Source organism: Dipodomys spectabilis, unplaced genomic scaffold (genome assembly GCF_019054845.1).
Source record: "Dipodomys spectabilis isolate Male_0828 unplaced genomic scaffold, ASM1905484v1 ptg000145l, whole genome shotgun sequence".
NCBI classification, from domain to species: domain Eukaryota; kingdom Metazoa; phylum Chordata; class Mammalia; order Rodentia; family Heteromyidae; genus Dipodomys; species Dipodomys spectabilis.
In genome coordinates this window covers 17,775,148-17,790,139 of record NW_024870822.1, presented here as the reverse complement: position 1 = coordinate 17,790,139, position 14,992 = coordinate 17,775,148, and the positions used below count along the sequence as shown (strand labels likewise).

The 14,992-nt window shown below is 48.1% G+C and overlaps 1 protein-coding gene across 4 annotated transcripts in view; it reads right to left on the bottom strand.

Moving 5' to 3' along the window:
• Plekha7 (pleckstrin homology domain containing A7) overlaps nucleotides 1–12,989 on the bottom strand; it is a 213,429-nt gene extending 200,440 nt beyond the window's left edge. For all 4 annotated transcript variants that reach the window (XM_042691307.1, XM_042691308.1, XM_042691309.1 and 1 more), the window contains exons 1-3: nucleotides 12,868–12,989; nucleotides 12,660–12,736; nucleotides 12,495–12,552 (exon numbers count right to left, since the gene is read on the bottom strand). In XM_042691307.1, coding sequence (XP_042547241.1) covers nucleotides 12,495–12,552; nucleotides 12,660–12,736; nucleotides 12,868–12,953 — 221 coding nt within the window. In that variant the 5' untranslated portion in view covers nucleotides 12,954–12,989. The remainder of the gene's footprint in view (nucleotides 1–12,494; nucleotides 12,553–12,659; nucleotides 12,737–12,867) is intronic.
• Between the last annotated feature and the right edge of the window lie 2,003 nt (nucleotides 12,990–14,992).

Here is a 14,992-nt window from a genome sequence, read left to right as displayed (position 1 = left end):
AAGAGAAGTCCCATCTCTATATAAGTCCAAAAATAAAGGGGTAAGTCCCAAGCAAAGGGCCTATCTCCTCTCTCAGACCCCATGCTTCTCTCAGGAACTCTTGGCAGAAGATAGGAGGAGAGCAGCTCAGGGAAGGTGACCTTTACCAGCTGGGCAGTTACCTCCATTCTCGCAGCACTGGGGCAAGGGGCAAGTTGGCTGAGACCTCTTTAACTCTGAATACAGCACAGTCTATAGGCCCTCCCCTAAGGGCCCACTGCAGAGTCCAGAGGGCTCCATGAATGCATCTGGGGTTGGGGGTGGTGGAGGGTGGCAATTCTTCTATCCAGCAGCTGACTCAACAGAAAGTCTCGAGCAGTTTGCTTCCATTGAGTCCTGTTCCAATGAAAAGCCCAGGGAGCAGTGCCCTGGTGCTCTCTCAACCTTTCCTCCCTTACCTCTCCCTCACCACAAAAGCAAAGCCTGTAAGGGACATGTGATACCTGAGCTTTTCACTGAAACAAATCGGGGCAGCCTCTGTAGCACAGCTCCTCAGGAGCATGGCGGTAACAAGCCAAGCAAGGGACATGGAGACCATAGTGACCCCATTGAGGACTGTTGAGAAACCAGGGCTCTGCTACATCCCTGTAACTTACTCAACTTCCCAGTGCCTCAGTTTCCTCATCTGCAAAATAAAATCCATCAACAACCTACCTTAGGAGGATTAAAGGAGGCTATATCTCTTTAGATGAGTATACAAAACACAATGAGAGCTAGGTAAATATTTGTAAAAAAACAAATAAGCAAGGATTCAAAAAAGCAACTGGAAAGGTGCCAGTGGCTCACGCCTGTAATACTAGTTACTCAAGAGGCTGAGATCTGAGGATTGCGGTTCAAAGCCAGCCCAGGCAGGAAAGTCCATGAGATTCTTATCTCCAATAAACCACCAGAAAACCAGAAGTGGCGCTGTGGCTCAAGTGGTAGAGTGCTAGCCTTGAGCTGAAGAGCCGAGGGACAGTGCCCAGGCCCAGAGTTCAAGCCCCACAACAAACCAAAAAAAAAGTGACTGGCTTTTCAGTGTAGCAGACCTATTGCACCATCCCACAGCTCAGCACTCCAGAAAGAAGCAAAGTCCAATGCAGGTCTTAAAACAGAAAGAACAAACTCTCAAAGACTGAAACTCCCAGAGACTGAAGGAAGTAATCGCACCAATCAAGACCTCCCTTCCCCAGGGCAGCCTTGAAAGTCCAGCCAGATCATCCTGCCACAGAAGCATCACATGTTCTAGCACTGGGCAACTCAGACCACGCTGTGTTTGGAATAAAAACTGTGTTCTTCAGTTCTAAATAATCACAGGACAGGAAACCAATTAGTTTTCTCCTCTCCCCAAAAGAATTAATATCCTCTGAGTTTCAGAAACCATCTGGTGCCAAACACAGAAACATGGGTACGTGTTCTCAGGTGAAGAGGGTTGGAAAAAGCAGGCAGAGGCAACTGAGTTCTTTCCAGCTCCCACCTACTCTCCAAAGCTTAAAAAAAAGTCATCATTCAAAGCTTCAGTAAATGGATGTCATTTCAGGTCCCACCAATTCCATTTAGAAATGCACTAATGGGCACAGTGATTATAGGTATTTAGCCTCACAGCATTTATCTGTCTATTATTTTTTAAATCTCCAGTTCAAAATGTGCTAGAAAAACCTTTCCAAAGGCCCCCATTGGCCAGGGTAGGTCGGCATTTCTCCTCTTTTGGTTCCAGATGACTCTGTCATTCTCCCACCTCAATTCACAAACCCCCATTTACTCCCAACTCCAACCCCTTTCTCCTCATACGTCAGCCAGAGGAGGGTCAAGTCAAGGGTTAGGTCAATTTATCTGGCTGAGGGCTGACTCTGTGTTGACACTATCCCAAGAGAGCTGGTGAGACCCTGAATCCCTGGACCAGCTCAGAGAAGATAACAGTGGCAAACACTTCATGACTTTTCTTTTTTTGTGTGTGCCAGTTGTGGGGCCTGAACTCTGGGCCTGGGCACTATTCCTCAGCTGTTCAGCTCAAGGTAAGCGTTCTACCACTGAGCCACTTTCCCAGTCCATCTCATGACTTTTCTCTACCACTGTCCGTTCAATTTGCTCTCCCTCACAGAACAAACAGCCCCATTCTCCACTTTACTACAGCCTGTTTGCCTCCTTGACCAACTGTATCAATCATTGAGAATTTCTCTCCACCAGGCCTTCCTCTGCCCTGGAGAGGATCTAAGTAACTATGGCTTCTGAGATGTGGAACTGCCAGTATGCCCCCAGGAAGATACAATATCCATTTAATGGTCACCTCAAGGTTGGATTGACCACCTCCCTGTGGGGACTGGGGTGTGACAACAGCACAGTCCCAGATGAGCACAAATAAGTCCGTATTTTCTTTTCTTGGGGAAGGGGGAAGGGAGTGAAAGGGGGAAGAATACCTTTTCATTTTCTTTATTGTGTCTGCCAGTGTGGGGGCATCTCATGATTTTGCATGGCTTTCTTGTTGATGGTCCCCATACACTACCAGTTGACCATGCCTCTAATCTCTCAATTTGCTGATTCATGGGAAATACAGTGTCTTAGGCTTTTCTGCCTGGGCTGGCGGGCTTCAAACTGCGATCTTCCAAGTCTCAGTCTTCTGAGTAGTAGGATTACAGACATGAGCCACAAGCTCCCAGCTTGTTCATTTTCTCTCTGGGCAGACACAGCCACAAGAGGCATCTAAGATGGGGAATCTTTTTCTTGCTGTTTTGTTTTGTAGCTTTTTAAAAAGAATTTTTGAGAATACTAGCTGTGACATGGAAATGCTCTCCTGGCAGGACATAAAAGACAGTCTGGCTCTAAGCAGGCTTAAGAGGCTCATCAGTCCCTAAGCTGGGGTCAGCTGACATCTGGTGGGGGGAGAGATGAGGGGCTGGTACTCCAGATGATAAGGTCTATTCTCCAGAGCACCAAGGACCTGCCCCCCACCCTGCCACAGGGCCATCCATCCCTGTTCTACCATGTGGGGTCTTTCTGCGGCAGGCCCAAAGGTGATTTTGTCTCAGGGTCATCGGGGAAGGTCTAGAGAACCAGTTTGGGGTGAGTAAAACCTATAGATAGAATTCAGCACAGAGAGAGTGGTGATGGGAGCTAAAAGGCACACATACCATGGGAGCAGCTGCATAAATTATTCAAGCTTAAGTCTCAGCTCCCCCACTGATGCTGTAGCAGCTCCCCTCCCAACTTCCCAGGCTCCAATGCTTGATCTGTACAATGAGAACAATTGAAATGTCTCCCTCTAAAAGGTATGTATATGTTTTTATAGTTGTAAAGTACCACATTAATGCCCGTGTGACCTGGGAAACACCTGACAATATCTGTCCTACAAGGGCTATAGCGAATAACCAGGGAGCTGCCCAGATTAAGAAGTGGCATCCATGCAGCCTCCAAATGCTCAAGAACTAGGCAGGAACAATGTCCAAACCTCATTACCCTGGGCTCTCTGCCCCAGGCCCTGCAGTGTAGAAAAGGTACCAATGGCCTAAGAACTGCATATCCCTAACTGATCGGGTTACATATCATTGACTTTACTTAATTTTTTAATTGGAAACAATTGCAAAGTTACATAAACTTTTGAATGAGTAAGAACAGTGTCAGTGTTCCCATATGCCCTTCACCCAGACCCACCACTATTAACACATTATCTCGTGTGCTTTGGTATCCATTCTACCCCCTGAATACACACACACACACACACAATTTTTTCCCCATAAACATTTCATCACTTAGGAGCAAATATTTCAGCCAGGCACTAGTAATCCTTACTTAACTTCTCAGGAAACTGAGATCTGAAGATCAAGGTTCACTGCCAGCCTGGGCAAGAAAGTCCATGAGACTCTTATCTCCAATTAGCCACCAGAAAACCAGAAGTGGAGCTGTAGCTCAAGTGGTAAAGCATCAGCTATGAGAGAAAAAGCTAATAGAACGATACCAAGGCCCTGAATTCAAGCCCCAGTACCAACACACAAATACATACACACACACACATACACACAACACACACACACACACAATTCTGAGTTGTGTTCTATAGTTTTACTGCTCCCAACCCAGACAAGCTCAATTCAAGGCTAGAGTCCCCCTGCAGTAGGTGATGTAATCAGGGGGCAGCATTCATGTCTCCATCCCACCGCATAGCTGTGTGGAAGAGGAGCTCATGTGTTGAGCATTTCCTATGCACCAAACACTTAAACTCTTTCCATCTGTTAATTTGTGTGATCCTCACACTGAATGAACTCCCATGGTACTGGCCCCTTTCAATGTTCCCTGGCCTCTGTGCTTGAATGCCTCTGCTCTGTCACACTTTCTCCACCACCATGGGATTGAATCCTCCAAAATAGTGAGCTGAAATAAATCTTTCCTAAGTTGTTTCTGTCAGGTTTTTGGTCACAGTGACACAAAAGTAATACATAACACACATTCTGGAGAATAGGCTAGATTAGAGAGACATGGTCAAGCACAACTCAGTCCAAACAAAAAGTAATCTGTAACTGTTGGTAGTGTTTTCCTTGACAGCTCAGTACTTCATGTTTGGAGAAGAGAGCCCAGAGAGATGAGAAAGCCAATGAATGGTTTTCTCATAAGTCCCTGTCACCAAAGACTTAAGAAGGCAATTGGCATTCCCTTGAGTGTATGTTTCTGTTTGGGAAAACAAACAAAGCCATAAAAGGAGCATGATGTATTTTCCTGTTGATCTGAAAGGAAGATAAAGGAAAGTATGGTGAATATATATATGTAAACATATATATATAATATATATATGTATATATATATTATATATATACTCTACAGCACAAAATCAACATCTTGATGCTATTTTCTTATCTGAGCCTGGTCTAGGGAACAATACTGCCATGCCTCTCCCCTGGGTGAACTAATACAGTATATGACCATAGGAAAGTCACTTTACCACTGGACTCAAATTTCTGCAATTAAAAAAAAAATGCAGTAATTGTGGAGATTTGAACCAGATAATCTTCATGAAACACTCTGTAAACAAAATGTTAGCTCAAAATGCTTCTCACTTCAGAAAAATCAAAAGGCAAATGTTTTGACAGACATTTAAAAACAACAGGCAAATAAAACCATATTCCTCTGGGGTTTCCCCTCTGCCAATATTTATTTAAGACATCATGCCGGTTTGTTAAAATACTGCTGTCTTTACTCTTAGCAGGAAGGAAGATTCAAACCCGTGCTGTCCTCTGAAGAGACAACCTAATGTCAGGCTATTCCACAGCCTGATGTGCTCTCTCCAACCATCTACTTTTTTCAAAATCCTCAATTTAGGAAGCACCAGACTTATTCCCATAAATATGAGAAGACATTGGAAAGAGTGCCACCATTGTGTATGGGGTGTGTGTGTGTACACTGGTATTGGAGATGGACTCAAGGCCTGGATGCCATCCTTGAGCTCTTTTGCTCAAGGCTAGTATTCTACCACTTGAGCCACAGTTCTACTTCCAACTTTGGTGCTTAATTAGAGACAAGAGTCTCGCAGACCTTCTTGCCCAGGCTGGCTTTGAACTTCTATCTTCAGATATCAGCCACCTTGAGTAGCTAGGATTACAGGCATGAGCCACCTGGCTTAGATGTTTTCTTTCTGTAGTGATGGAGGTAGAAACCAGGGCCTTATGCATGGTAGGCAAGGGCTCTATCACTGAGCTACAGGACCAGCCTGCATACATACAGTCCTGCAAACAAAGAGTATTTTCCCTTCACCCTACTCCGGTAGGAATAAAGACAAACAGACAAAGTCCTTTGAGCCTTTATCAATTGCAAACATTTTCTTTAAGAAGTTTTTCTAGAATTCTGAGGGGGGGTGGGGGGAAGCTGTTTTGAGGCAGGTACAAATTATGGCTCTTAATCCTTCCTTCAACTTTCTACAGAACACTTACTGTGAGTTCTTTCCCACAGAACCTAAGACTTACATCCATGAGCCAGTTTTCATTCTTGATAAAACCACCAGGAAGTGAAAGGTAAAGCATGGGATTATGCCAAACCTTGCCAAACTGGGAGAACCTTTTCTTAACCTTCAACAATAAGGTTTCATGATTTCCATTTTAAATACACGTGAGTTGTTACTTCCCCATAATTTGTTGCAAGATTATCAATTTCTGTTTTGAAATAGTTTCTAGAGCTGCTGAACTGTGCCACATTCTGTGGTTTTCCTAAAGGGGCTTCTGGGTTTGGTGTCAATAGCTAACTTAACTAAGGCCCCCCTCCCCTCCCAATTGACATGTCACACCTGGCTCACACTTCACTCTCTGGCTCCTCCCCTCTCCCATTAATTTCAGAGTTGGCATTATCTGTAGAAGAATAATGCTAAAGGAGACTTGAAGCCTTGGCTCACATCTGGTCCCCAGTTCCTGCCTCTGGGGGACAGGTTCTTAACCACCCACTCCCAGCCTCTGGGATCTATCTCCCTGCTCCTCCAGATCCAGGATATCTGGGCATGGGTACTCCTGTGCTGTGCTCCACAATGGGACAGGGCAGCAGGGATTCAACCTCAGAGGTAAGTGTCCTGATAGCTGCACTTAAAGCTTTATATTCCATAAAATTACAGGGATGACCAAAAAATATGTACTAATAATTTAAAATTTCATTTTCTCTGTGTGTGTGTGTCCTGGGATTACCAAAAAATATGTACTAATAATTTAAAATTTCATTTTGTGTGTGTGTGTGTGTGTGTGTGTGTGTGTGTGTGCCCTGGAGCTTGAACTCAGGAGCTGGGCACTGTCTCTAAGCTTCTTTTGCTCAAGGGTAACTTCCGGCCTTTTCTGCTTATGTGGTGCTAAGGAATCAAACCCAGGGCCTCATGCATGCGAGGCAAGCACTCTACCCCTGAGCCACCTTTCCAGCCCCAGAATGACATGTTTTTAAACCATGGCAAGTTAAGGGAGAAATTGTAGAAGAAAGGAAAGTTTCATAGTATGATATTTCTAGTGGCACTTTCCCCTTCTTTGAACAAAAGGTCTTGCATTTTCATTTTGCAGCGGGCGTCTGCAAAATGAAAATTGGCCCTGCCCGCTAAGACTTGCTTGAGCCGCCAGGCTCAGGGAAGGAAAAGTCATAGAAGGGAAAAATCAGCCTTACCCCTAAGACTCAGATGTGTTTTTCCAAGTCCCCCGGCCCTGGTCTAGGAACTGGCTTGCATGAGGAGAATGGTACCTGCACAAGATGTCCCTAAGATAAGACAGGGGAACTTAAAGCTACAGGGTACTTTATGCAATCAGCTGCTCCTGCCAGGACCTTGGAACCATGACAGGCTCCACAACTAGGCAAGAAGCAGGGAAAATGAGAGCCAGTTGCCGGTGGCTCATGCCTTTAATTCTAGCTACTCAGGATGCTGAGAACTGAACATTGCAGTTCAAAGCCAGCCTGGATAGAAAAATTCCTGAGACTCTTATCTCCAGCTAGCCAGCAAAAAGGCAGAAGTAGCTGGGCACCAGTGGCTCACGCCTGTAATCCTAGCTACTCAGGAGTCTGAGATCTGAGGATCAAGGTTCAAAGCCAGCCTGGGCAGAACCGTCCATGAGACTCTTATCTTAACTCACTACCAGAAAACTGGAAGTGGTGCTGTGGCTCAAGTGGTAGAGCTCTAGCCTTGAGCTGCAGAGCTCAGGGAAGCGCCCAGGCCCAGAGTTCAAGCCCCACAACCAACAACAACAACAACAAAAAAGCCAGAAGTGGAGGTGGTAGAGGTGTGGGTCAAGTGTTAGCTTTGAGCAATAATGCTAAGTGAGAGAAGTCTTGAGTTCATGCCCCAGTACCAGCATGAAAAAATAGAGAGAAAAAAAAAATCAGAGTTGCAAGGCGCTGGTGGCTCACACCTGTAATCCTAGCTACTCAGGAGGCTGAGATTTGAGGATCTTGAGTCAAAGCCAACCCAGCACTAAAGTCCGTGATACTCTTATCTCCAATAAATCACTCAGAAAACTGGAAGTGGCGCTATGGCTCAAGTGGTAGAGTACTAGCCTTGAGCTGAATTGCTGAGGAACAGAGCCTAGGCCCAGAGTTCAAGCCCCACAACTGACAAAAAAAAATGGGAGCTGGGTCATGAAATGAGAATGCAGAAGAGGCTGTTTATGCCTCTATTGCCCAGGTTCCTGCTTTGGTGTAGCTCTTGACAGTGAGTACCTCCATCCAAGAAGCCCAGGGTTCAGGCACCAGCCCAGTCTTTGCCTGGGTATCAAAATCTCAGAAGTAGAGAACTAGGTATATGCCTTCAATATTTGTTATCGACAGAGTAGCCAAGCCATTCACCTTCTTTGTCAACTCATGACCTAGTCAGAGCCTGCTGTAGGAAGAACTTAATCCACAAGGTCCTATAGAAACCCTGAAGAACAACCCTGTATACCACTCCGACCGACTCCCAAGGCTCTAGAATGTGTCCCTTGTGAGTCCATATCTGAAAAGGCTGTGTCTGCAAAAGTATATTTACTACTAAGTAATAATTAACATCTCCTACCTACTTCTGTCTAACCAGACACACATACTACCACCAATCAACATGAAAAAGCAAAAGTGCTTGCCCTTCCAATAAACCTCAGCTTCCAACAAAAGCAATGCAGAGAGTCTGGCTCTAATCATGCGGCAAAAGCCACAGGGGAAGACCCTGGTTTCACATCTTTCAGTAAACTCACTCTTACTGGATAAACCCCAAGCCCCAATAGCTTTCACACAGACAGTCCTTACCCAACTGCCTCCACTAGCCAACTAACTCATTAAGATAGACTATCCTTGTTAGGCAGCTGACTCATTTATCAGCTCACCTCAGGCCTCAAGATGTACTTCTACTTTGCTAATAAGTCACTCTTTACTGTCTCTCTGCAGAACACAGGAGGGCAGGGGGACTGATTCTGTGAGCCTCAGGGCAACCTAAAACATGAGCTCCTTCAAGTACTGACCTGTCCCCCCTTCCCAAAAACCAAATACTTTGAAACGCTCATGGCAAATCTAAGAAAGCAGACTGAAATAATAGGGGAAGAGGAGAATAATCACTCAAAAATCCTAAATCTCAAGCCAGGCACTGGAGGCTCACGCCTGTAATCCTAGCTACTAAGGAGGCTGAGATCTGAGGATCCTGGTTCAAAGCCAACCCTGGGCAAGAAAGTCTGTGAGACTCTTATCTCCCATAAACCATCAGAAAACCAGAAGTGGCGCTGTGGCTCAAGTGGTAGAGCAGTAGCCTTGAGCTGAAGAGCTCAGGGACAGCACCCAGGCCCAGAGTTCAAGCCCCACAACTGACAGAAAAAAAAAATCCCAAATCTCTCAAGAAATTGTCAATGAAGGAGGTAAGAAATACTGCCACCATGGGTTTCCAGCCACTGAATATGGCTGCTTTGAGAAAAGGGCTCACTGTCATGGTTGGATGGGCCTTGTACGTGCTGGAGGATTCAGTCAAGGGGCTTTCGAGAGTAGGGAGCCAGTACTTGCTATAGGGTAACCAGTAGGGAACTCACAAACAGAGTTACAGAAAAGTGACAAAAGGGATGAAAGGAGGCTCTATAATCTAGAAACCTACAAATGCCTCAAGTACCCCAACTCAAGTGCTTAGTATTCCAGAGCATTCACTCCTCACAGATGGAGGTTCTTGTATGAGACCATGTGATGTTAGCCCGGGACCTACCTTCATTTACCTCCTCAGAAATACTGCAGTGATAACTGTCTCATCCGTTTCCTCCACCATCTCTACAGAATCGTTCCCACCAACATGAAAAATGCTCTACAATCTCCCACTCCCAAAATACAAAAACACTCAAATCCACATCTGCTGCAGTTATCATCCAAGGACTCAATCCACTTTGCAACAACTATGTGGAGGATGTGCTCACCTGTACCAATTCCAACTCCTCGCCTTATACTTCCTCTTCCCCTATTCCAAATAGCTTCATCCTTGAAGTTTATGTGACTATAAATTCTCCTTGGTTTTTTCCTTCCTGCTCAGTCCTTTTCAGTCTCCTTGGCTGGTAGGACCTCTGCTCTATTCTCTAATTGTCTCAAGGCTTAGTCCTTTTCTCTGTCCCCATTCTTATCCTTATCCTTAAGGCCTATTTCGTGGCATTGAACAACATTTATTATAAACATGGATCTCTGCAGTACTCTCTCCCCTCCCCACTTCTGAGCTTCAGTCATAAATCTATTTGTTAAACTCACATCTCAAATATAATGAAACCAAACCAAACCTTGTTTCTCCTCAACCCAAGCCTGCTTTCCTCCCAGCTTTCCTGCCTTAATGACATGAGGCACCAACCACTGAGATATTCAAGATCCTAGGAATCTTTTGTTTTGTTTTTTGGTCCGTTGTGGGGCTTGAACTCAGGGCCTGGGCACTGTCCCTAAACTCTTTTGCTCAAGGAGAGTGCTCTGCCACTTTGAATGCCACCCTACTTCCAGTTTTCTGGTGGTTAACTGGCGATGAGTCTCATGGATTTTCTTTCCTGTCCAGGCTGGCTTTGAACCACAATCCTCAGATCTCAACCACCTGAGTAGCTTGGATTACAGGTGTGAGCCACCAGTATCCAGCTGTGGGATTCTTATCTCTAATTACTCACCAAAATGCTGGAAGCAGAGTTGTGGCTCAAATGGTAAAGCACCAGCCTTGAGCAGAGAAAAGGCAAATGAGAATGTGAGGCCCTGAATCCAAGCAGGAAAAAGATAAAAACAAAATATTCTGTACCTTGCCCATGTGGCTTTTTATATAATTTTCCTCTCTGCTACCTGTGACCTCCTCTCAAGATACTTCCCCCCAACAAACTGCTCTTTTGCTTCTGGAAGATTTTTTTGTGTATATGCCTTAAGCCCTTGCTCCCCTACCCAGTCACTGCAGCATGGCTCCTTCTTGTCATAAAAAGTTTATTTAAGATACCTGATGTCCCAATCCAACCAAACCACTCAGTCACTCAATATCACCTTACATTAATGTTCTGTATAGCAATTGTCATTATCTGGTACTATTTGGTTGTCTGGATGGTTGGTTCCCGTCCCTCCTCTAATAGATTGTAAGTTTGTGGGCAGTGGAAAGTCCTCTCCTATAAATCTCATCCATTAGTAATTCAACCATTTTATTCAGGCACCGATGGCTCATGCCTGTAATCCTAGCTACTCAGAAGGCTGAGATCTGAGGATCACAATTCAAAGCCAGCCTGGGCAGGAAAGTCCAAGAGACTCTTATCTCCAATTAACTATCAAAAAGCCAAAAGGGATGCTGTGGCTCAAGTAAAAGAGCACCTAGGAGGGGGAAAAATAAAGTGCAGACTACTAGAGGGGGAAAAAAATCTGAGAGCCCAAACGGGATTTTCTTCAATTACGCTGCTCCACTACTAGAAAACGAATGTTAACCCATACTCTCGCAAAGTACAACCCGTCTTTGAAGACCTCTAGCTAGTTCATTCATAAAGTGAACATTTACCAAGTGCCTACTGTATGCCAGGCACGGGGGAGACAAAGGCTCCAGGGCAGTTTTTTCTTTTTTCTTTCTTTTTGGGGGGGTCCTGGTGTGGGGCCTGAACTCTGGGCCTGGGCGCTGTCCCTCAGCTCTTCAGCTCGAAGCTAGCGCTCTACCCCTTGAGCCACAGCGCCACTTCTGGCTTTTTTCTTTTTGCATGTGTGGTGCTGAGGAATTGAACCCAGGGCCTCATGCATGCAAGGCAAACGCTCTACCACTGAGCCACCTTCCCAGCCCCTTCAGGGCAGTTTTTATTGTTGTTTGGGTTTTTGTGTGTGTGCTGTTTTGACTTCCTAGCACTCTCAGAGAGTGGGCAGGTTGAGAAACTCTGCCACGTATTATCTGCTACACTTTGTTAAAACAGTCTGCCTGCCTCTACATCTGACTTCTGTAGATCCTACAGACAGCGAGAACCGGGAAACCGAGCGGGGCGATGGTTCCAGAGTTTGGGCAGAAAAGCTCCCGCTTGACTCCCTGAGGCCACCAAAGACAGGAGTGACTGCCCGAAGTGCAGCACCCACCAGGTCGCGGGCGGAGCGTTGGAGCAATATTATTGGCTGACAGGGTCCCCGCCCCACCCCCACTGCTCCCCCGCAGCCAGGCAAGAAGGATGGAGGAGGGCCCGGGTGCAGAGACCATCCCAAGACGACCGTCGGAGAGCGCGGCGGGAAAGGAGGGCCTGCCCCCCCCCCGCCCACGTCTCCATGCGCGCGCGCACACACAGACACACACACACGACCCTGGCAGGGAGGCGTGTCCCGCCCGAGTTTGCAGCCCGGGTCCCCTCAGGCCCAGGCTCCCCGATCGAGATGCTAGCCCCAGCCCACCTCGGTCGCCAAGCCCGCCACCCTAGTTAAGACACACACACAACAGTGCAGCCGCGGCGCAGTGCGCGCCAACCCGGCCGCGACCCGCGCGCGCCGAGGAGGAGGAGGAGGAGGGAGGGGGAGCGCGCGCGGACCCCGCACAGGTGTGGGAGTGGACGCGGCGGGGCGTGCGACTCACTCACTCGATGAAGTAGCTGGCGCCCTCCTCCGTGAAGCCCTCCTCCCAGCCGCGGGGCAGGTCTGTGGAAAGGCCAGAGAAGTTGGGGTCACCGTGGGACCGCGCGGCGCCGCCCCCCGCCCGAACGCTCCCCCCCCCCCCCGCCTCCGCGTGCCGGCCGCGCGCCCACCTGAGCGGATCATGTGGCCGGAGTTGACGGGCTCGCCGGTGCGCGGGTGCAGCCAGGTGGTGCGGCGGAGCTGGTCACTGCCGGGGCGCGGGGAGAGGGGAGGAAGGTGCACCTGTTAGCGCCGCCACCCGGGGCCGGGGGAGACGCCGGGACCCGCGCCCCCACCCGCGCCGCACCCCACCCAAGTTCCCGCAGTCCCGCGCCGCACTTGATGAAGAAGACCCGGCCGTCCCGGCACACGCCGTAGGACCAGTGCTCAGGTAGAGTGTCCCGCCCGACCGCCGCCGCCGCCATGTTCGCCGAGCGCGGAGCCGCCGTGGCCGCCGCGGGGCGGGGGAGCGGGGGCGGGGAGGGGGGCCGGGGAGGGGGAGGAGCGGGAGGGGACGGCGCGGGCGGCGGCCCGGCGGGCGTGGGGCCCCGCGGCGCACCGGGGAGCTCCATGGCCGCGCGGTGCGGGGCAGGTCCGGCTCCCGGCTCCGCGGTGTGTGCGGCGCCGCACCGGCCGACCCGAGCTCGGGGCCCGCGCGGCCTTTGTCCCCGCGCCTTCCCCGCCCCCAGCGCGTCCCTTTGCCCCCGGAGGCCCCGGGAGCCGCGCGAGGCCCGGGATGCTGAAGGAGTGCCTTGGCCCTCACCCGCTCTGGCTAACGCGCGTCCCCGGATCTCACAGTAAAACGCCCCCGGCAACTTTCTGAACCCAAGTAACACGGAACAGGTTGCTGCCACAAAGTTCCTAATCAGCTCTGTAAGGCACGTGGTTTAGATTAAAGGGAGTCGCAGTGGTGTAAAGTGCTCCGCTGGAACTTGATGCCTAGTAGGTGCTCTGTGGATGCTTGGAAAGCATCATTTCATGTTCCTGAACTTCCTGCCAGGATCAGAAGCACGAGGGTGCAGGTTCCACACACACACACACACACACACACCCCTAACCCCTGACAGATGACAGAAAGAAGAAACGCTGAGGACAAGGGTGCACTCTTGCCCATATTTTGGAAAAGCGGGGGGTCTCCGAAAGGCTCTTAACATGGCTGGTGCTTTCCATACTCAGGACTTGGCTTGCATCTGAGCTCCTGGAAGAACCCTCTTCTGTCCCCTCTATACAAAGGAGACCCTTCTGTTCCCTTCATTCTCTATCCCGTTACTTGTTTGCACTGAATTGACATTTGTGTTTGTTTAATGTCTTCTTTGATGTATATTAGTTCATCTCCCTAAAGCTAAGGGTCAAATGGTGAAGAGGAGGAGCCTTGGTCTGCTGCCTCCAACACTGCAGGACCTCAGTGCCTGGAACAGAGCTGGACTCATGTATGTACTCACTGAATGCCTAATGCATGGATGAAAAACACTCCAACTTTCTCACACACTAAGTAAGCATGGACAGAATAGGAAGCTGGGCTTTCTAGACATGTGTCAGACCAGCCTTGTAGGCACTAGGGTCGACTGGCTGATCTGAGAGTAAGACTGTGCAGTGTGGGCCCTGGTTATTCTGGAAGTGGAGTAGGCTGGGCCCTGAAGGATGGATGAGGTTTGAGAGGGAAGAGAGCTTTCCAGAAGGGAGGAGAGGAGAGCAGACAGAGCTGTGTAGGGGTGGAATGTTGAAGAGAGACTAGAAAGGAACTTGAGAGAAGACATAGCTGTTGAGGAGGGAGCCTATTAGGAGTTAGAAGAGAAACGTGTTGATGACTCTATGTTCCTGAACATCTGTCTAAGGGAGCCTCTGTCTCTGGGGAGGTATGAACAAATGAAAAAAGGAGAGTTACATTTTAGTACTTAAACATTGATTTGAAACAGTGCATTAGGGCTGGGAAGGTGGCTCAGTGGTAGAGTGCTTGCCTTGCATGCATGAGGCCCTGGGTTCGATTCCTCAGCATCACATAAGCAGAAAAAGCTGGAAGTAGCGCTGTGGCTAAAGTGGTAGAGCACTTGAGCTAAAGAGCTCAGGGACAGCGCCCAGGCCCAGAGTTCAAGCCCCACAACAGACAAAAAAAAAAAAAGAAAAGAAAGAAAGATCTTAGAGGCCACCATGGTATAAAAAAAATTCAAAATGCCAATGTTAAGTGAACAATAAATAGCTTTGTGATTTAAACCACTGCAGTCAATTTTTTGTTAATTCACTAAATGATGCCCAACTCAGATTTCCTAACTCGCATATCAGTGTCGATGCGAACTTTTTATGTAGCTTTCTAGACATAGAGTTGGTATTCTGTGTTAGTCAACTTTCTGTTGTTATGACAGAATATATAACAGACTGGGTGATTTATAAAGGCTAGTGCTCTACCCCTTGAGCCACAGCACCACTTCTGGCTTTTTTCTTTTCTTTTTTGTTTGCTTATGTGGTG